The sequence below is a fragment of the Anastrepha obliqua genome, chromosome 1 (assembly GCF_027943255.1).
Source record: "Anastrepha obliqua isolate idAnaObli1 chromosome 1, idAnaObli1_1.0, whole genome shotgun sequence".
Taxonomy (NCBI): domain Eukaryota; kingdom Metazoa; phylum Arthropoda; class Insecta; order Diptera; family Tephritidae; genus Anastrepha; species Anastrepha obliqua.
Window position 1 is genome coordinate 19134194 of NC_072892.1, and position 20097 is coordinate 19154290.

The 20097-nt window shown below is 41.3% G+C and overlaps 2 protein-coding genes across 2 annotated transcripts; one reads left to right on the top strand and one right to left on the bottom strand.

Moving 5' to 3' along the window:
• Window positions 1-3165: 3165 nt before the first annotated feature.
• Window positions 3166-4870, bottom strand: LOC129235350 (uncharacterized). Its single transcript, XM_054869153.1, has 2 exons — window positions 3590-4870; window positions 3166-3521 (listed from the first exon to the last, which is right to left on the bottom strand). Exons 1-2 carry the CDS (start codon window positions 4728-4730, stop codon window positions 3322-3324), a joined length of 1341 nt encoding a protein of 446 aa, XP_054725128.1. The 5' UTR covers window positions 4731-4870; the 3' UTR covers window positions 3166-3321.
• A 5230-nt stretch (window positions 4871-10100) lies between these two features.
• Window positions 10101-12175, top strand: LOC129235441 (uncharacterized). The gene is made up of 2 exons (XM_054869276.1): window positions 10101-11300; window positions 11364-12175. The coding sequence occupies exons 1-2, from the start codon at window positions 10262-10264 to the stop codon at window positions 11567-11569; spliced, it is 1245 nt and encodes a 414-aa protein (XP_054725251.1). The 5' UTR covers window positions 10101-10261; the 3' UTR covers window positions 11570-12175.
• Window positions 12176-20097: the final 7922 nt, after the last annotated feature.

The window sequence follows — 20097 nt, forward strand, 5'->3', positions numbered from 1 at the left end:
CACCTCTCTTAAATTTTCTTCTAAAATAGTGCAGTCGTAATGGATTTTTCCAACAAGCTACGAAAATATTCTGGATCCACAATTTAGTTGGACAGATGACCCGAGTTTGTTTTAAAACATTTTCTTGAACCAGCTCAAAGGGAGCTGGTGATTGGTCGGAGCTCAGACCGTAGCTGTCCTTAATGATTATCCGACACGTTCTGGAAATCGAACGATTTGTTCGAAAGATTCACGCAAATTTCTTGCTCAGTAACTATAACCGACTGACTTCGAATTATGTCGAAATTGAGATATATGTAATCTAAATGCCCTATTCCATATGGTGTACAAATTTATTACAGAGAAAAACGTAGCACAAGGCAACTTCATTACGAGCATAACGAGCACAGTATATATTATATAAACATTTGAGGTTATTTCCCGTAAAATACAAAAACAACAGTTTTTGCTGGAATGTCATTGAGTTAAAGTGGTGTTGTATGACGTCATGTGGGAAAAAAGCTCCCCACGAGTAGGAGTGGGAGTGGACAGCTGCCTGTGCCCAAAGTGAGCACATTTTATATACTAAAAACCAAAATAAGATAATTTTATAATTTTTAATTTTTAGTGAGTCTCCAGAAGCTGTCTCACAAATAGGAGAACTTACAATTTTGCCGCCTGCGAACAACAAATGTTTTCAGGGCGGAAAGTTTGCATTACCTGTGGAGAGGTGACCGATGCACGCCGAGAACCTTTTGCGTGTATGCAAGGCGCAAACATATTAACGGAACAGATTTACTAAGCAAAACCAGAATATTTCTTGAAAACTATTGGCTGAAAGACAAACGAAGAACGAGAGTTGCTATGCAAATTTCTAGCGTCATTTGTCGTTTCCACGGGAAAGTTTGACATGAATAAATATTTAGCGCGTATACCTCTGTTAGGTGTTAGACCGAGCTCCTCCCTCCTCTTATTTGATGCGAGAGACTTGATTGTTCCACAAATGGAGGGACCTACAGTTTTAAGTCGACTCCGAACGGCAAATGGTCTTTTGTGAGGAGCTTTTTCATGGCAGAAATACACTCGGAGGTTTGCCAATGGCTACCACTAAGCGACCGCTATTAAAAACAACTGTTTCTTTCATTTTGCTGTTTCATGCACGGAGATTCGAGCCCATACACTCCTGAATGGTGTTTTTTTTTGTCGAGCAAGTACACCACTCAGACACAATTAAGTCCATTGGACTGCTCTCGGGTTCCCTTTTTAATTTTCTTTAAATCTACTCGACCTCCGAAGAAATCTGAGTAGAGCTTGTGGTTCCAAGGAGCCAAGGTGGCCACTTCTGAACACATCAGTGCCAAAGGCCTTAAGCCTCAGCGGAGGTTGGACAGACGCACAGAAAGTGGTCCGCCGTCTCATCCTCCTCTCCATATGCCCATAGAAAGTAGCCCGTCAACAGTCCAACCAGCTGCCTACAGTCCCCTCTGCTTAGTGAAAGAAGGAACTGCGACGGTCGGTGGGACATGAGAGGTAACACCAGTTTTGTCCATATGGTTTTGATGGCTGCAGAAGGGAGTGACAGAACGGGCTCCGGGCCGAGGTCAGTTGACCTCAAAGCCCAAGCAGAAAACTGTCGGTGCATTGGATGTCTTTGTTTCAACACGTGACTTCCAAAGAAGTTTACCATGGAGGATTACTCCAAGATATTTGATTTCTTTGGATAGCTAGATTGTGACTCCTTTTAGCTTTGGCAGAACGAGTCCAGAAAGCTTAATCCTTCTGCGAAAGAGGACAACGTCAGTCTTGGTGGGGTTTGCCGATAGCCCATTCGCACAGCACCAAGTGTCAATCATATCCAGAGTTTTCTGCACTTTGCTGTAGAATTCCATAAGCGAACGGCCTGTTACCAAACAGGCAACGCCATCCACATATGCCTGTGTGTAGACTCCCGAGTCGTTTAAGTTGGTGAGCAGAGGATCGATCACCATGCACTAGAACAATGGAGACAGCACACCGCCTTGGGGCAACCTCTAATAACCCCGGATGACACCAGCAGATCTACCTCTGCTCGCACCGTGACGATTCTTTGGGTCAGCGTCGAACGAATCCAATTCACTAGCACCCGGTCGATGCCGTCCCTACTAGCAGAGCTGTACATACTATCAAAAGTGGCATTGTCAGACGTTCCTTTTGTGTCGAAAAAGAAGCCCATAGCGTAGCCTCTCCTGTCGATGGCAAGCTCTATCCTAGCAACAAGGTTTTGCAGTGCCGTCTCGCAGGATTTTCCACTTTCATAGGCATGCTGAAATGGAGACAGAGGGTACGCCTTCAACGACTTCTGACGTATGCGCATTTCCACCAGTCGTTCGAGACTTTTCACCATGAAAGAAGCCATGCTGATGGGTCTAAGCTTTTAGGGCTGGTGTAATCATCTCTTCTAATCTAAGGCGACCCTCACCATCCACCAAGAGCGTGGTAGATAGGCCTTCAATGCAGTGAATATTTTATTCAAGGTTGCAGTCGCAAGGCTGCAATAGTAGTAACGCACCCACTATTCGGCCACGGCGGCCGCCGTCTTTGACATACTCGTATACCACTCTCGTATACTACTCAGAATGATTTGATTTTTGAGCCATGTTAGTGTTGTTTAAAGTGGCTTTAAAAATTCATTTCAGCAAACTGTGCACATTTTCGCGCGATTATTTTCCACAGATTTTGACGTGAATTAACAGGACCTGAGTGCACGGATGAACCAAAGTTATTACACGGCCAGTAAGCACCATACTTTAGCACCATAAAAACTGGTAAAAGGATTTTTTTCGTAGTCGCTGCTTGCTCGCTGACGTAGTATGCCGGAAGGTCGGTCAAAATCAGTTGCTATGCCGGAAAATATCAAGGCCTAGCGCGAATGATTGAGTAAGATCGTCAGCTCCCATGAGGTGCCGTGAGACTAAGGCATCTTTGCCCATTAGTAACACGAGCACCAATAAGATTTTGCATAATCTCCTCGAGCCAAAAAAGGGTACGGTCGCATTGGATCTCACACAATTTAAAAAACGCGCTGCAAGTGCTTCTAAAATTGGTTCAGAAACAGTTGGTTGCGAAACAATATCACCATTTTCAACTACCAATATTCATTTTCTATTGTTAAACTAGAAATATAAATAACTCATAATTTTTTTTTTTCAATTCTGTGTTTAATATTCACTATTTGCTTTTTATTTGTTATAAAAATATTTGATATTTTTTATTATTATCAGCATTATTGCTTTTTTCACCTTAACCCAATAAAAAATTAAAAATAATGCACTAGAATAAAGATCACAGGAGAGGGAAAACGAACTACTGTTCCGTTTCCAGTAAGCCACGTCGCTCATATACCGGCAATAGCTGTTTGATTATCCGCTGAACATGAAGGCTCTTAAAGCAGGTGTCCTTGAAACGAAGCGCGCGCGCGTCGTTCTGCATTATTGCGTTGAAGTCGGCGTCTGTGGTGTCCTCGTTGCGTTGAATCGCCATAATAACGCAGGTTGCATGAAAAGCTGTGAGAAAAAATATTTCCCAAGATTATTTTACATAGACGCCGTAGTTAACAAATATTACAACTCACCATAAAACGCCTTTTCCTCCAGCTGCAAATGGAACTTGTGCAAACTGGGAATTTTAGCTTGGTAGTTCAATTTGAGCAAAGTGTCCGCAAAGGTTTCATGGTAGCATCGTATGAGCTCATCTTGCTGGTGCAAGTGCATATGCTCCTCCAACGAGGTATTAAGGAGGTAGTCCAGATCCAACGCAGGAGAGCCCCAAGCTGCATACTGGAAGTCAATGATGATCGCATCTAGTGGCTCGCCAGTCTTTTTATCGTATTTCACCATGATGTTATTTGTCCAGAGATCACCATGCGCCAACACGTTCACATGTCCTGGTACAACGTCAAACACCTGCTTGCCCAATTCGGCATATTTAGTCCTCAAATTCACCAGCTTCTTCGCGTAATACTCGTAGCCCTCCCATTGGGCTACACGTCGACTGCAAGCCATCAAAAACCCTTCAAAACCAGGTATATAATTGTCTGTATGTCGATTGAAGAAACCACGATCATAAGTTTCAAGGCAACCACTTTCGCGCTCATTCAATACCGCAGACGTAGCGTGCATTTTGGCTAACTTGCGTAGCACGATTTTAGACAGCTGCATATTCAATCCATCCACCCGATTGGGCATTGTGAATTCGCGCACATTTAGGTCTTCGAAAATGAGTGCCGAACGTGCACGATCAACCGCCATCGTCTCGGCGAAGATCTGTTCGTGGTCACCGATCTCACGCAACAATGCATTTAGCTTCGGTAATACCTGTTCGTAGACCGATATTTCGCGATTGAAAATGTCGTATGGCTCCATCGTTTTGCGCGCAAACTCATCGGCCTCAAAGGATGTTTTAACGACGTAATGGCCAGTAGCAACGGTACCCACGGCTGTTTGATAATCGGCACGTATGCGCGTCAAAACGCCTGCATAATTTTCACCTTTTCCCAGTGCTGGCCGCACATGCCATCTGAGTATCTTTAATTGGCTATCTTCGTGATAGGCACGCAAACAACGCTCGAGGTAGTCTTTTGTCAGCCAAGCAGGCGCATCTGATTGCTCGAAATCTTCGGTGTGCGATTGAGCAATTGGAGCACTGAAGACTTCCTTCGACAACTTCGGCAAATTTTCAGTGGAGCTCATAATACTTATATCAGTCGCCGACATATTGCAATCTAATCTAAAAATCTAAAATCTTAACGCGATGCGGGAGAATACGTATGCCCTACCCAAGACTTCGTAGTGAAATAACGAATGCAATGCTACGAGTGTGACTTTTTAAATGTCACGGCAGCGAAACTAAAGCAATACCGCGTCTCAGCCGAGTCGTAACGACTTGGCCACTTTTTATGAGTGCCCTGATTTATGGCATTGTGGAAGAAGCACATTTTTTGCACGCCACCTAATTTGTTTGAATTTTTGTAGATCCATAGTTAAATAAGCTCAGCTGCCATAACGAATAACGTCAAACGTGTGAAGCACAATTATTTGTAAAGTGCAAATTTTTTTACGTTAATTAACGTGGAAAGTAATTCAGATGTTCTCACATACACACACACATACATGCATATGTATGTAAATACTGATATACGAGCAAGTACAAACATTGTACCCAAATGTGCTAGAACATGCAAAGCAAAGAACCTTGTCGGAAATTCGGTACTTAAGAATTTTGGGATTTTACTTGGCCTTAGGCCAAAGGAGGAATTCGATATTAATTGCATACTAGAGATTTGATCGAATTACAAATCCCCTATGGAGCCAGTTTTGTATTTTGACTCTCTTGAAAAGGCTGACTTAAAGCGTCTCCTTAAGCAGTACCTGCATAGTAAGTCCGTAATAAACTGAAATGACCCATCACTACGGAATTATTCATCCTACAAGATTCAATATTATTTTTAATATCACGGCGATTATTTCTTCGAAGACCTGGGAAATTTGCATAAGGTCTCACTAGATGGACTAGTTACCTTCTTAGAAAGATCTAAATGGATTAAGTAGTTCTTCTTCTTCTTAAATAGCGCGATAACCGCTTACGCGATTTTGGCCGAGTTTAACAAAGCGCGCCAGTCGTTTCTTTCGCGTGCTAACCGGCGCCAGTTGGGCACACCAAATAAAGCCAAGTCCTTTTCCATCTGATTTTTCCAACGCAGAAGAGGCCTTCCTCTTCCTCTGCTACCACCAGCTGGTACCGCATCGAATACTTTCAGAGCCGGAGCGTTTGTATCCATTCGGACGACATGAATCAGCCAGCGTAACCGCTGGATCTTTATTCGCAGCGCTATGTCTATGTCGTCGTAAAGCTCATACAGCTCATCGTTCTATCGGCTACAGAATCTTTATCTGAAACATTCCAAGCGTCGCTTCATCGGTTGCTGTCATCGTCCACGCTGCTGCCCCATACTTAAGGACGGGCATGATGAGAGTCTTGTAGAGTGTTAGTTTTGTTCGTCGAGATAGGACTTTACTACTCAGTTGCCTACTTAGTCCAAAGTGGCACTTGTTGGCAAGAGAGATTCTACGTTGGACTTCCAGGTTGACTTTGTCTTCGGTGTTGATGCTGGTTCCTAAATCAACGAAGCCTTTTACAAGAGGATGGTTCTATATGTAGAAGTCCACGCAAGAGAGGAAAGTTACTGATCGCCATTCACTTGTGAGTGGCCAGGACGATTCTTCTACATATGGTTCAAACAGCTCACAACTTCCGGAATTAGCCCAAGTATCCTCTGGGTAGCTTCTGAACACCCGTTCGGGTGTGAGCCAACATGAGAAGCTGAAGCATCCCAGGATAGCTGGTTGTGCGCTGGGTTTGGGACCTGCCACTTAAAAAGGGGGATCTCAATGAAAAGATGTGCAAAGCCTCAGATGAGAACTTCCTAAAAGTAACTTAGTTAGGGTATGGAAATCAAATGTAGGCATCACAATGGGCATTAGCACCACCGAGTGTCTTGTCTTTGACAAGTAACCTGACTAACCTAACCTAAGCCTATTTTTCCCACTATTTTTACAACGCTTCGTGTTGCTGATACGCAGATCACACACCGCCGCTTACTATGGACTATGGATCTGGAGATTCTTAGGCTGCTTTTGGAACTCTACGAGCACATCAGCTCTTACAGCATCTTTTAGATAATCGCCCCAAGCGTACCTTTACCAAGCGGAAGATTTTTGGCACAAATATAACTCAAAAAATCACTTATTCGGAAGCGACGCATTATCATTTCGGCAACTAAGTGAACAAACAGAATTATTGTCTTGGAACTCAGAAAATTTGCGCTTAGCCGACTAGGCGAAATACGGCACATGACTGTCTGTCTTGAAGATGGCGCCACTGCAGAGCATTTTCTCTGCAGCTCTCCGGCGTTTTCCAGAATCAGACTTAGGATATTGGGTTGCGATATACTGAGTATGGGTACAGTTCATACTCTTCCTCTTTCGGATGTCTTAAGATTTATCAATAATTCCAAGAGATTTGTGGAAGAGTGACCTCAAACTAATTTATCCGTCCTACCACCCACTTTTTATCCTTTCTATCTCTTTCTACTGAAATCTATCCGGGTGTAGTACAATGGTCTTCTGACTGAGTGCTTGGACTTGTCCAACCGCCTACAAATCTAATCTAATCTAAACTCAAGCCTTTCAGAGAAGGGGGCTGTTCATCACTTTCTCTGTATGTCTTCTCCATTACATCAACAGCTCTGGCTGGCTGTAGATATCTGCCTATCGGAAATTTCAAATTGGTATCAAGACGGCGCTGGAGAGTGTGACTGTTTGGGTTGAGTACGGAGTCAACAACAATGTTAAGTACTGCAGGGACATGCTAACTTCTTTTTTTACACCACATCGAGCTCTGATTTCAGCAAAATGACTTGGAAAGTATTTCACAAGTCGACCAACAGTCGACTGCTTACATTTTACTAAATTTGATAGACGTATAATCCGCTGCTTTGGTGATATAAGTAGGTCTCCATGGAACGGCGGTTTTTAATACCGTTAGACTATTTCTTTTTTTTTTAGTGGGTTTGTCGCTAATTTCGAAATCATGCTTAAGATTCAGAAATATTGTCTAAATATGAAGAAAAATTGTTAGGCTAGGTGGGCTACTGCAAAGCCAGGTGAAACAGCCATTATTTCAAAGAAACAAAAATCAGCGATAAATAATGAATGGCGTTCTTTAAAGCATTTCTAAAAAGAGCTAACCCTTGACAATAAAAAACTGCTTGTCCATGCGCTTTCCAATGAGTCGGGAATTTATTATCTTAAGGAAAATGTTTCACAAGCAGTTCTCGTCTTTAAACTAGAGCAGAAAAGTAAGCCCCCATTTTCGTCATATGTTACTTTTTTACTATAAAAAAGGTAAAAATGCTGTTCAAGCCAGAAAGAAATTAACCGATGTGTGTGGAGAAGATGTGTTGACAATACGGCAGTACCAGACTGGTTTGCGAAATTTCGATCCAGCAAATTTTGATGTCGAAATGCACCACGTTCTGGAAGGCCGGTTGAAGCTGATAAAGACGCGATAAAAGCATTAGTTGATGCAAATTGGCGAGCAACAACACATGAGATCGCAGAGAGGTTAAATTTATCGAAATCAACTGTTTAAGACCACCTGAAAGGCATGGATTTAACCTCGAAGCTCGATTTATCCACATAAAAACGAAATTACTTTCCGAACAACCCAATATGAATTTTTTCATATTTGCATGCTTTTCGGAATGTTTTCGAAATGCTTTCATAAATTCAAATTTGTTTCATTTCGAACAGAGAAGTTCATATTCAATATTTTTTACACTGCAATAGAATAAAAGGAAGCCACCCGTCGCTATGCTCGATGCTGCTATGCAAGATCACAAGGAGAAACAAGGTCGCAACACATAAATGTATAAATTTCAATTGAGTGTCGCACACGTCTCGTTGTTAGTTTGAGAATGCGCTTTGTATTCGAGTTTACATACATACATATTTTTATTAACCTACTGCTCTCTTACGCCTCCTGTGTCATAACAAGAACATACAAATTCTATTTATAGAGCAAACAGGCTGCTCAAATTAATTTAAAAGTCCAACCGCCGATCTCAGTTTAAGTGACTTTGTGCGGTTGCCGAATGCACAAACTAATAAAGAAAATATTTCATTTACTTAGGAAAGCGCGTTGACATATAAACTTGAGGAAGGACGTCGTTGCTTTAACCCTCCAAATATGATACTTTGAACAATTAAAGTGAAAATTTTCAAAATTGGAACAAGACTGAAAAGTGAATAGGTGAACAAGATCTAAAACGTCTCATACCCGTAGCGCTTTAATAGGTAGGTAAAATGGTTGGAGTGCACCTGTCACTCCTCTAGTAGCACTAAAGCGCCGTTTTGATACCATTACGAGACCTCCAACAGCCAGATATCTACAGCCAGCCAGAGATGCTGATATCATGGAGAAGATTGATGGGATTTAGGTTGGCGTACGGCCCCAGGCTGTCGAAGGGAGGAGTGCCCAGTGACTTTAGTCGTCTAGCTGCCAAACCCGGATATTTACAGAGAAAATGCTCTACAGTCTCCTTCTCTGAAAGGCCCCCACAGCTTCTGCAATGGGGGTTAAATGGTAACCCTAGGTACGAGTTTGGAAATTGAATGGCGAGGAGTCCAAAGAACTTTCTGAGTCCTTCCTATATCGTATTGAGGCCAAAGGGTTTTCGAAATACCACGTGAAAAAATGGAGCTCCATCTTTTCTGCGCTTTCCTGAGAAATTATTTGTGCAGTTCCCCTTTAACAACTGTCAGGGGGATGCCGATGACCGGGTAGGAGGTCTCCTTCCTGGCAAGCTCATCAGCAATTTCCTGCACACCCAAGAGATTTGATCTCTTCTTTACAGGAGTTTACAAATTTCGTTCTGCCTCATGGCGTCGTTAGAGCCTTAGTCGCGGCATGGCCATTGGAGAAAATGCTAATAACTCCCTCGCTCTCGCGTTCCCTAAGCATTTTGTATGCCTGCAAGATCGCAAAGACTTCTGCTTGAAAAACACTAGCAGGGTTTGGCAGTTTAAAGAAGATAGATAAATTGGCTGATTTAGAGAAAACCCTCGCTTCGATTCCCGATTCCATCTTGGAACAGTCAGTGAAGACAGAGATGGAAGCTTCGGTGCAAATTTCCCCGCTTTAATACTCGCTTTACAATTTTTTGGATCACAAAAGCGCATCGCCAAAAAAATAAAAATAAAAAATGTATCGTTACGCTGTGAAGTTATTTGCTTAGGTATCTGTAAATGTTTGCATTGGAGTGCTATGAATATGTATAAAAATATTGTATATAGGTATACACATAGAGTAATTTGATTTTATAATATTAAAACGGGGTCTGCTGCCATTCAGATACCGGCACGTTCGTCTGGACGACGTGTTCGCCGTCTGAGCATGAAAGAATGCTGCTGAAACGATTGCAACAAACTTAGCTAAAATGGTCGTAAAGAATTGAAATGTTAGAATAACAAATTCCTATTTAAATATTGACATTTATATGAAGCACGAAGTGTTAACAGTAGCTTTGTGTGCACGTTATCATCCCTCGCTGTGATATTGAAGCACGTCACATCGTCGCAGCAACCGGTGATAACGCAGTATAAAAAGGCGCAACAAGCATCTGAATTTTTAGATACTCCTACACTCTCAGAAGAGTAAACGAGCAGTAAGAAAACAGCAAAATAACATGGATGCGCCAGAGTGGTTGAACGAGAATTATATGCAGGAGGCATTGCGTGTTCATCATGCAGATCCCAGCCTTCAGCTGCTATCCATGCAAGTCCAACCAGCCATGGGAAAAGGCGAGAATTATGGCGGCATACTAACACGCGTCAAAGCACAATATAAACTCAGCAACGCGCAGCAGAAATTGGAGAAAAGCTTTGTTGTGAAGACATCATACGAAGAAGATCCTATTTCCAGTGCCATAATGGCGCCCTATGACATCTTCAATCGTGAAATGCGTATATATGAGGAGGTGCTGCCTAAACTAAACGCGCTGCTACGCGAAATCGGCGACACTGAGCAACTCTTTGCCACAGCCATACACGTGGATTATAAACGGCAATTGCTGATATTCGAGGACCTGCGTGAGCGAGGCTTTGTCATGGCTAACCGATTACATGGACTCGATATGACACATGTCAAGTTGATACTGCGTAAACTGGCCAAAATGCATGCAACCTCGGCGGTGCTGAATGAGCGGCAGAATGGCTGCCTAGAAACTTACGATCGCGGCTTCTTCAATCGCTACACGGACAATTACAGTCCGTATTTTGTTGGCTCTCTGCTGGCATGTGCAGAGTTCATTTTGAAGAATATGCCCGAGCGCGCGTACTACGGCAACAAATTGAAAGCGCTAGCGCCTTATTATATGGAAATTGGAAAACGCTGCTTTGCACCCACTCCGGGACATGTTAATGTGCTGGCGCATGGTGATGTCTGGGTCAACAACGTAATGTTCAAATACGATCCGAAGACAAGCGAGCCCGTAGATGTATTGATCATCGACTTTCAATATTCATTCTGGGGCTCGCCGACGCTGGATTTGCACCATCTGTTCAACACCTCTTTGCAGGAACCGTTGCGTCTGCATAAGCAGGATATACTCTTCCAGTATTATCACAGCATCTTCACTGATGTGTTGAGTAGACTAAACTATAGTAAGCATCCGGTGCCTACGTTAAACCTCTTCCGGCAACAGGTGGAGCAAAAACGATTTTTCGGTAAGGTGCCATGAAAATGACATAAGTTCAACATATTTCTAATGATTCATCTGATTATTTCAGCCTTTCATTCATCCTGTGTCGTACAGCCGGTGATGATCAACGAAAATACAGACGATGCAGACTTCATTGCATTGATGGGCGAGGATGAGCGGGCACTCAAGTTCAAATACAACGCCTACAAGAATAAGCAGGTGCAGAAGAATCTCATAAATTTGCTGCCTATATTCGATAACCGAGGACTTTTGGAAGTGGATCAAGCAGATTAACAAATGAATACTTAACGGGATACGGGAGGGGGGGTGGATCGACATATTATTGTTATTCCATAAAAGTGGCCTGGGGTCTTTGAAGACAAATTTTCATGCATTTTATTGGAAAATTGCGGGCTGGACTCGTGAGTTGCTTGAAATGTACGACTGGTATGAGAGAATTGGTCGAAAAGCAGCAAAAGATGTACGTCATTGAATTTGAAGGGAATCTCGGCCTATACCCGTCAACGCGCTTTAATTATATTTCTTCCGTGTATTATAATGTAGCTCTAGATAAAAATGTTTCAAATTTGTATTGTATTAGAAAGAGGTTGAGCTTGAAATCAACAAAACAAAATCGCCAAAAAAATCGCCGCGGTTTAAGACCTAAGCTAAACACCTTTCACACAAACCATGGGGATTTCATGTTTGGGTCACATTGGCCTTCAAAGTTATTTTAGTTGGAACATTTGTTTTATTTTTAAGAGACATACATTCATCCACATGTAAGTTCACAGAACAAGAATTCAAATAAGAGATTTCAATACATACACAACTTTTTAAAACAAAAAAATATATAACACATTTAACTAGCAAGAAAAATATGGATCGTAAAAATTCAAACTCACTTAGTTTACTACGACTTTTTTTTCTTTTTTTATATTTCTTCTTCTTCAAATTTGCTTTCTTCGTGGTATGACTATTTCCCACTGTAACTTTTGTAAGTTGGTTGTTATTAAAACCATTTCCTTTCCAAGTTCTTTGATCATTCTCTAGAGACCACAGCTTTTTCCCCCAACAACAACTTTAAGTCATCGTTACCAGACTTCCCTGGAGTTTTGAGTGCGCGGAAAGTTACCTTTAAAGGAGTCTGCGACACTCCAAAATTTAGGATCATGTTTAGGATTGTTCGATCCGGCTTTTCCAGTTAAATAGTTTTCTTTAAACCAAACCCCTATCCTTTTAAAATTCTTATCTTGAGAGCTGGCAATTCGTTTTTTGTAGTAAAGTAAGACGTCTGCAGGTGGAATAAATGACAAGCTTTTCAACATGCCTACTAAAAAATAGCATCATTTATTATCTTTTATGGATTTAAGGGAATATTTTGCGAAGCAGTCAAGAATTGAGAAGGACCTCTCCGAGCCGTTTGATACCAAACGAGGTTTCAGACGGGATGACTCGCTGTCGTGTGACTTCTTTAACCTGATGTTGGAGAGGATCGTATGAGCCGCAGAACTTAATCGCTCAGGCACAATTTTTTATAAGAGCGTACAATTGTTGGCGAATGCCGATGATATCGACATCATCGGCCTTAACAACCGCGCTGTTAGTTCTGCCTTCTTCAAACTGGATAAAGAGACAAAGCGAATGCGTCTGGTGGTGAACGAGGACAAAACGAAGTACCTTCTGTCATCAAACAAACAGTCGGCGCACTCGCGTATCGGCACCCACGTCACTGTTGACAGTTATGATTTCGAGGTTGTAAAGGATTCCGTATACTTTGGAATCAGCATTAACACCCATAACAATGTCAGCCTGGAAATCCAACGTAGAATCTCTCTTGCAGTAAAATTCCCTCTCGACGAACAAAACTAACGCTCTACCAGACTCTCATCATGCCCGTCCTTAAGTATGGGGCAGCAGCGTGGACGATGACAACATTCGATGAAGCGACGCTTGGAGTGTTTGAGAGAAAGATTTTGCGTAAGATTTTTGGATCTTTGCACGTTGGTAACGGCGCATATCGCAGGCGATGGAACGATGAACTGTATGAGCTTTACGACGACATAGACCTAACACAGCGAATAAAGTTCCAGCGACTACGCTGGCTAGGTCTTGTCGTCCGAATGGATACAAACGCTCCGGCTCTGAAAGTATTCGATGCGGTACCAGCTGGTGGTAGTAGAGGAAGAGGAAGGCCTCCTCTGCGTTGGAAAGATCAGGTGGAGAAGGACTTGGCTTTATTTGGTGTGTCCAACTGGCGCCTGTTAGCATGAGAAAGAAACGACTGACGCGCTTTGTTAAACTCACCAAAATCGCGTAAACGGTTATTGCCCCAATTAAGAAGAAGAAGAAATTTTGCGGCTTTCTGACTACATACATCATCTAATTTGGGATTGCGGACAACTTGACGCTTTTGTACTTGCTTGGATGGAAGGTGCAGGTGATTTTGCAGTTCACAATATATATATATATATAATTGGCGCGTACACTCTTTTTGGGTGTTTGGCCTGAGCTCCTCCTCCTATTTGTGGCGTGCGTCTTGATGTTGTTCCACAAAGTGGAGGGACCTACAGTTTCAAGCCGACTCCGAACGGCAGATATTTTGTATGAGGAGCTTTTTCATGGGAGAAATACACTAGGAGGTTTGCCATTGCCTGCCGATGGACGACCGTTATTAGAGAAAATGTGTTCTTCATTTTGGTGCTTCACCGTGAACCTACGTTCTCTTTCTGGTACTCACGCACCAACCCATTCGGCTACGGCGGCCGCAGTTCACAGTTCAAAATAACTTCTCTTATTATTTGCGATGTTTGAAGTCCCGAAAACACTGCCATTTCCTTTAAATTAGAATTCGCTTTTGTTATATTTAATTTATGGGTCCACCACAAGAACAGCGAAGCTCTTGATTTTTATTTTAAGAATGCAGATGGTAAGCAAATAACAAATAATTTTCTTTATTAGTTTTTCCAACATTTACCTCCATTTTGATAATAATTTTCGAAATATTTTTCACAATCCAGACTTTTCAATAACTTTCTTCCATTTCTTTTTTTGATAGTTCCACCAAGATAATTCGATAATCGGTAAACCGAAATTAAAATAGTTTTATACAAAACAAACACACAGGGAAAAATTACCGAGCACCGAGTTAACGGATACTAAGCGCGGTGTGAAGTTAGGTTAGGTTAGGTTTGGCAGCCGCATCGCACATAGAGCCAGCGATCCCACTTAGACCACGAAATGGGTCCGTTGTGAGCTGCAGGGGCTGGGCTACATTTTCCCTTCCATATTGAACCATCCTGAACTTTTGACAAAGCGTCAAAGGTTGTTGATACCTAAAGTGTATAGATTATCTATATTCATTAAGAAGTAGGATCTTAAATATCGATTCCTGCTTCTAACCAGGTGTTGAATTGTTTCCAACTCCTCCACATTCCTGCAGCTACGACAGAAATCATGCATGTAAACGCCTAATCTCCAAGCATGATTTCCAATGAGAAAATCTCCAGTGAGGGCTCTACTAAAGTCCTAATTTGAAGTCTACTCAATTTTATAATATTTTTGGACAGACGTAGATTTAGTCTTGGCCATATTTGCCTAGCAATTTCACCAGTATTGCCACTAATCCAACTTTGATTTACAGAACTGATAAGTGCATTCATAATAAGAAGCTTACAAGTTGTGAGAGGTACCCCCATAAAACTACTTATCGTCCCCTTAGTATTAAAATAGCCTATAAATTTTTTGATGTTTTGAGAAAATGAATTTCAAACTTTTTGTCCAAAGTAGCTCTCGTTATGTCTGTAAATATTTATTATTTTTTGACTGACGTTTTGACCCACTTTGTGGAACAAGAATTTGACAAAATTTTGACACATATAAAATCGACGATGGAGAATCGAAAAATGCAAAAAAAAAATAATAGCCTATGAGCACATAGGCTATTGTTATACTAAGGGGACGTTATGTTTGGCTTTCAGGTACCTACTCTTGCAAGTTGGTCAGCCCTACAGTTCCCTGGTATATCTCTGTGGCCTGTAACCCAGCATATGATAATACGATATTGTTTCGTCATCTCATTAAGAGATTGGCGACAATGTAAGACACTCCTTGATGTTATTTGGAATGCGTCCAGGGCCCGTAGGGCAGCTTGGCTGCCTGATAGAATGCAGATATCTGTTGGTGATATTCTGTTTATCTCTAACCATTTCAAGGCTTCATGAAAAGCGTTTATTTCCGCTTGAAAAACACTACAGTGATCCGGTAGTTTAAAGGATTCACTGATTACAAGTTCTTCGCAATATAACCCTGATCCTACACCGGTGTCCATTTTAGATCCGTCCGTGTAGATCTTAGCGCGGTGTGAAGAGCACTATTATTTTTTACATACTTATATAATATAAGTATATAAAGCTTGGGGGTTTAAATTTGGGTGTTTTGAGTTTGGGGATAAGTTTCAAGCTGAGGATTTTAAGTGTTTGGATTACATTTCTGCGAATTTTAAGCCTATCCCATTAGAAATATTCAAATTGCGTAAATTTTGACAACTGGTTTCGGATGCTGTTTAGTCCATATCGAATAAGCAAGACGCGAAATTAATACAGATTTTTTAATAAATCCCCTCCTCCTCAAAATAATTGCTGCGCCACTAGTATTCACATTGACAGACTCGGTAGTAACGCAGACGCTTATATTTCTTCACATAGCAGCGTACAAATACCACACAACTTTCATTAAGAAATAAAAAAATCTTCCTTGCTCCATTAAACTGACCTACTTTTAATTTTTTCTGCAAACGCTGATTGTTTTTACGCTCTCAAGGTCAGATTACGCACACATCGGACAAGTTCGCATTAATTTTAAACTGTTGGATAACATGCGTTGAATGCGCTTTGCGTATGGATGTGTCTGATTACCCGGAAATTAGCGCAACTTGGCCGATATTTTGTTCCATACGTAATTGAGCCATACCAATATTATCATAATAAAGAGAAATGACAATAATTGCCTACAAAAATTGTATTTTATTCAAAATCAACACCGGCCTTGAAACTTAACCACTTTTTATAAGAAAATTGCAAATGTAATTTATTATTATTTTTTATATTTTATTGTATATCATTTTTCTTTTTTTTTAATAAACACTAATTTTTTATGTATGATTGATTGCGAAGCATAACCAGCCTTAAGCGTGTAAAAGTTGTACTAGGTTATCCGAAGTTATGCGATCAGGCCTTTAGTTGACTCACTCAAAGTGATGCTTGCTTTCCTGCTTCATCATTTTTTTATTATTAGCCGAATGGTTGGTGCGTGACTACCATTCGCAATTCAGAGAGAACGCAGGTTCGAATCTCGGTGAAACACCAAAATGAAGAAAAAGTTTTTCGAAAAGCGTTCGCCCCTCGGCAGGCAATGACAAAAAGCTCCTCATAAAAATATCTGCCGTTCGGAGTCGGCTTGAAACTGTAGGTCCCTCCATTTGTGGAAAAACATCAAGACGTACGCCACAAATAGGAGAAGGAGCTCGGCCATATGGGAATAAGTTTCCGTACTTTCTTAGCCAAAGTTTCGAATTATTTAAACAATTAAATTAATTATTAAAACTAAGCAATGAAATAATACCTGATAATATGTGAAGTATCTGCCATTGGAAGCTACAACTCTACTCCATCTTTCAGGCAGCATACGGTTTCCTCTGCCGAAAAATTCGAGTTCTTTTCGCTTGATCCATTCATTGAGCCAGTTTGCGATGATCTCGTAAGAAGTGAGCCGCTCTCCAATAAGAGTAACAGATGGTACTCCAAAGGTGCAGTATCTGAGGCTTACGGCGGGTTGGAAAAGATTTCCCAATTCAGTACCTCTAAATATTTCTGGACCGATATAGCAACGTGTGGCGTTGTCAAGCAGCAAAATCAGTTTGTCATGTCTACCATCCCATTCCGGCCGCTTTCCTTTGAGAGCTCGATTCAAACTCATTAGCTGCAGTCGGTAACGACTGACTTGAAATGAAATTTGAAATTTGAAAAGGTCGAGCCAAGAAGCACCAGGAGATTTGGTGGCTCCTAAAACACTCAGGCTAAAAAGCCCATTGTATTTAAAGCTCTGGAAAGGCGGTAGATAGACAAGGAGGGAAGGATAAAAGTATCAGAGAAAGAGATAGAGATAGTTAGTCCTGTGAGAATTTTCCAGATTCTTTGGCAAATTTGTAAATATCCTCCACTTTTAGAGAACGAATATTACTTATTCTCATGCCATCAGAACCCAAAACTTGTAGCCGTGCTCTAGCAAAGGCAGGACACTCACAGAGAAAGTGCTCGGTGCTATCCGCCTCCTCCAAGCATGACAGGCACATTGGGTCTTCAATGATTCCAATCGTGGTCGTATGCTGACCCCATGGGTTGGGTCCTGTAATAATACCGACAATCAACCGAACGTCTTTTCTTCCAAGTTTTAGTAAAAAGTTTGACAGTTTTCTGTTCGGACTTGTCACAAAAAACTTTACAGTTCTGTAGCGTTCTTAATCGCTAATCCAATTCATGATTCCTGCGGAACTGATTCAGATTATGGGCTCTTGCCCTTGTGGGGGAACCGCTGATCCTCGGTTGGCCAATTCATCTGCAATTTCGTTTCCTAGAACACCGGAGTGTCCTGAAATCGCCATAGCCTGTTTTGTCTTGCGACAGAATTAAGCATCATCTTACATTCTTGAACAATCTTTGAGGTTTGTTTCGCGTTCTTCAGGACCTTCAGTGCAGCCTGACTGTCACTGAAAACTCCAATCTGTTTCCTGCTCCTTTCCTCTCGATTATCCATTCGGCTACTTTCAGGATGGCAAAAACTTACGTTTTGAAAACAGTTGCCATTTCCCCCAGAGCATAGCACACAACATAACTTTGAGGATAAATATTTTTTCTCGCTGTCGATAGACCTGTTTCACCTGGTAGACTCCAACATTTTCGACGTTTAGGGTTGTTATAATAGATCCATTTTTCATCGCCAGTGACGATGCGATGCAGAAAACCTTTTCTTTTCTGTCGTTCAAGAAACATCTCACACGTCACCAAACGTCTCTCGATATCCCTTTCCCTTACCTGCTTGCTGGACCATTCGCATCGCGTGCAAACGCTTACCGACGGTTGATCGTCAACATCCAACTCTTTAGACATATCATCAAGGGTTCGACATGCATCTTCATCCAATAATAGTTGAGTACCTTCGCATTTTTTCGGTGCCCCTTCGTGATCTTTATCATTCACGTCGAAACTGCCTCTTTGGAAGCGTCGAAATCAGAAACCACTCTTTACAAGTTGTACCTAATGGAGTGTGATTACCGTAACTATTGATCAAAATACGACCGACACTTTTCAGCTGCACTTTTCCTTAAAAGCTAATAATGAAGCATGACTTCCCGCAAATACTGTTTTTTTCAGGATGAACGTAGAAATTTTTGACGTCAGATAAAAAATCATCTTTACGCTTCAAACAAATGTCAACTACTGCGATCGGGACCTCACATACACCTTCAAATCACCAGTATTTTATGAGAGCGAACACAAAAAAAGTATCACCAGCGACATCTCTTTTACGAGGACGGAAACTTATTGCCATATTCAATATTAATATACATATAATTTTAAGAGAGACTTTTGACTAGGGCCTTTTCCCATTTTAATATGCGCAGTCTTGTGTGCTATCATTTTTGAGCGCGCAACGCCAGCATTGGGGGTCTAATGGAGTGTTCCGTGAATGTGATTTAAGAAAAACCTTTTCAGAATATGTTTATAGGTATGCATGTACATATTTATGTTATTTAAGAGTAGAAAGGTACTTTGGTTAGCGCCGGCAAGTTTCATTAGAATTTTAATTATTCTTAATAAATCGCGTATAGTTGAGTGCACCTGTGGTAAACATTATTTACCTAACAGTATTTCAAGTAATTTTATTCTTGTCATCCGCTATCCACATTCGTATGGCTTTATTTATTTATTTTTTCTTTTCAAATATACAAATTTCTTACAGCGAGTGAACTGTTCGAATAATTCCCTGAAATAATATTCGTCCGTGCCGCTATTTCTCTATTATGTCAGCGCTTAAATTTATTCGGCAAAATCTAATCGTTTTCAACTCTGCTGTGATTTGTCGGCAGAGTAAATGAAAAAAGTCCGCATTCTATTATACACAATTTATAAATTCGTATACCTATGAGATGCCTCGGAGATATACAGCCATGGATAGATAATGGAACGTGGAAAACATTGTACGCCGGAGAAAAGAGCTCTTATATACCGTATGAGACAAAACGGAAGAAGCTACGCAGAAATAGCTGAAATTATGTGCTTTCGGAAAGTGGTTTATAATGGTCTTAATTTAGTTAGGTTACGTTAGGTTAGCCTGGTTGACAATAAGCCACGCATAGACCTTTTGGCCCCTAGCGATACCGGATAGAGACCGACCTCTATGAATACTGAAAGTAGACATGTAGGATGTCAGCGCTTTTGGCGAATCTAAGCAGAACTGGGAGATCCGATTTTGAGACGTCGATCAGACCAAGAATCTGGTATACAGGTGTCCAGAAAACTTGTAGGAAGGCAACTTAATGAAACCTAGCTGTTCGGCCGCATAAGCAGAAAACACAACCACTCCTCTCAAAAAGACATATCAAACACCGACTTGCCTTTGCAAAAGCCCACAAAAACAAATCTATTCAGTTTTGGAAAAACGTACTTTGGATCGACGAAACCAAAATAAATAGGATGGGACTAGATGGGAAAATTATTGTACGTCGTCCAAAAAAAATCAAAAAAATCAATCAATAGGTTCAC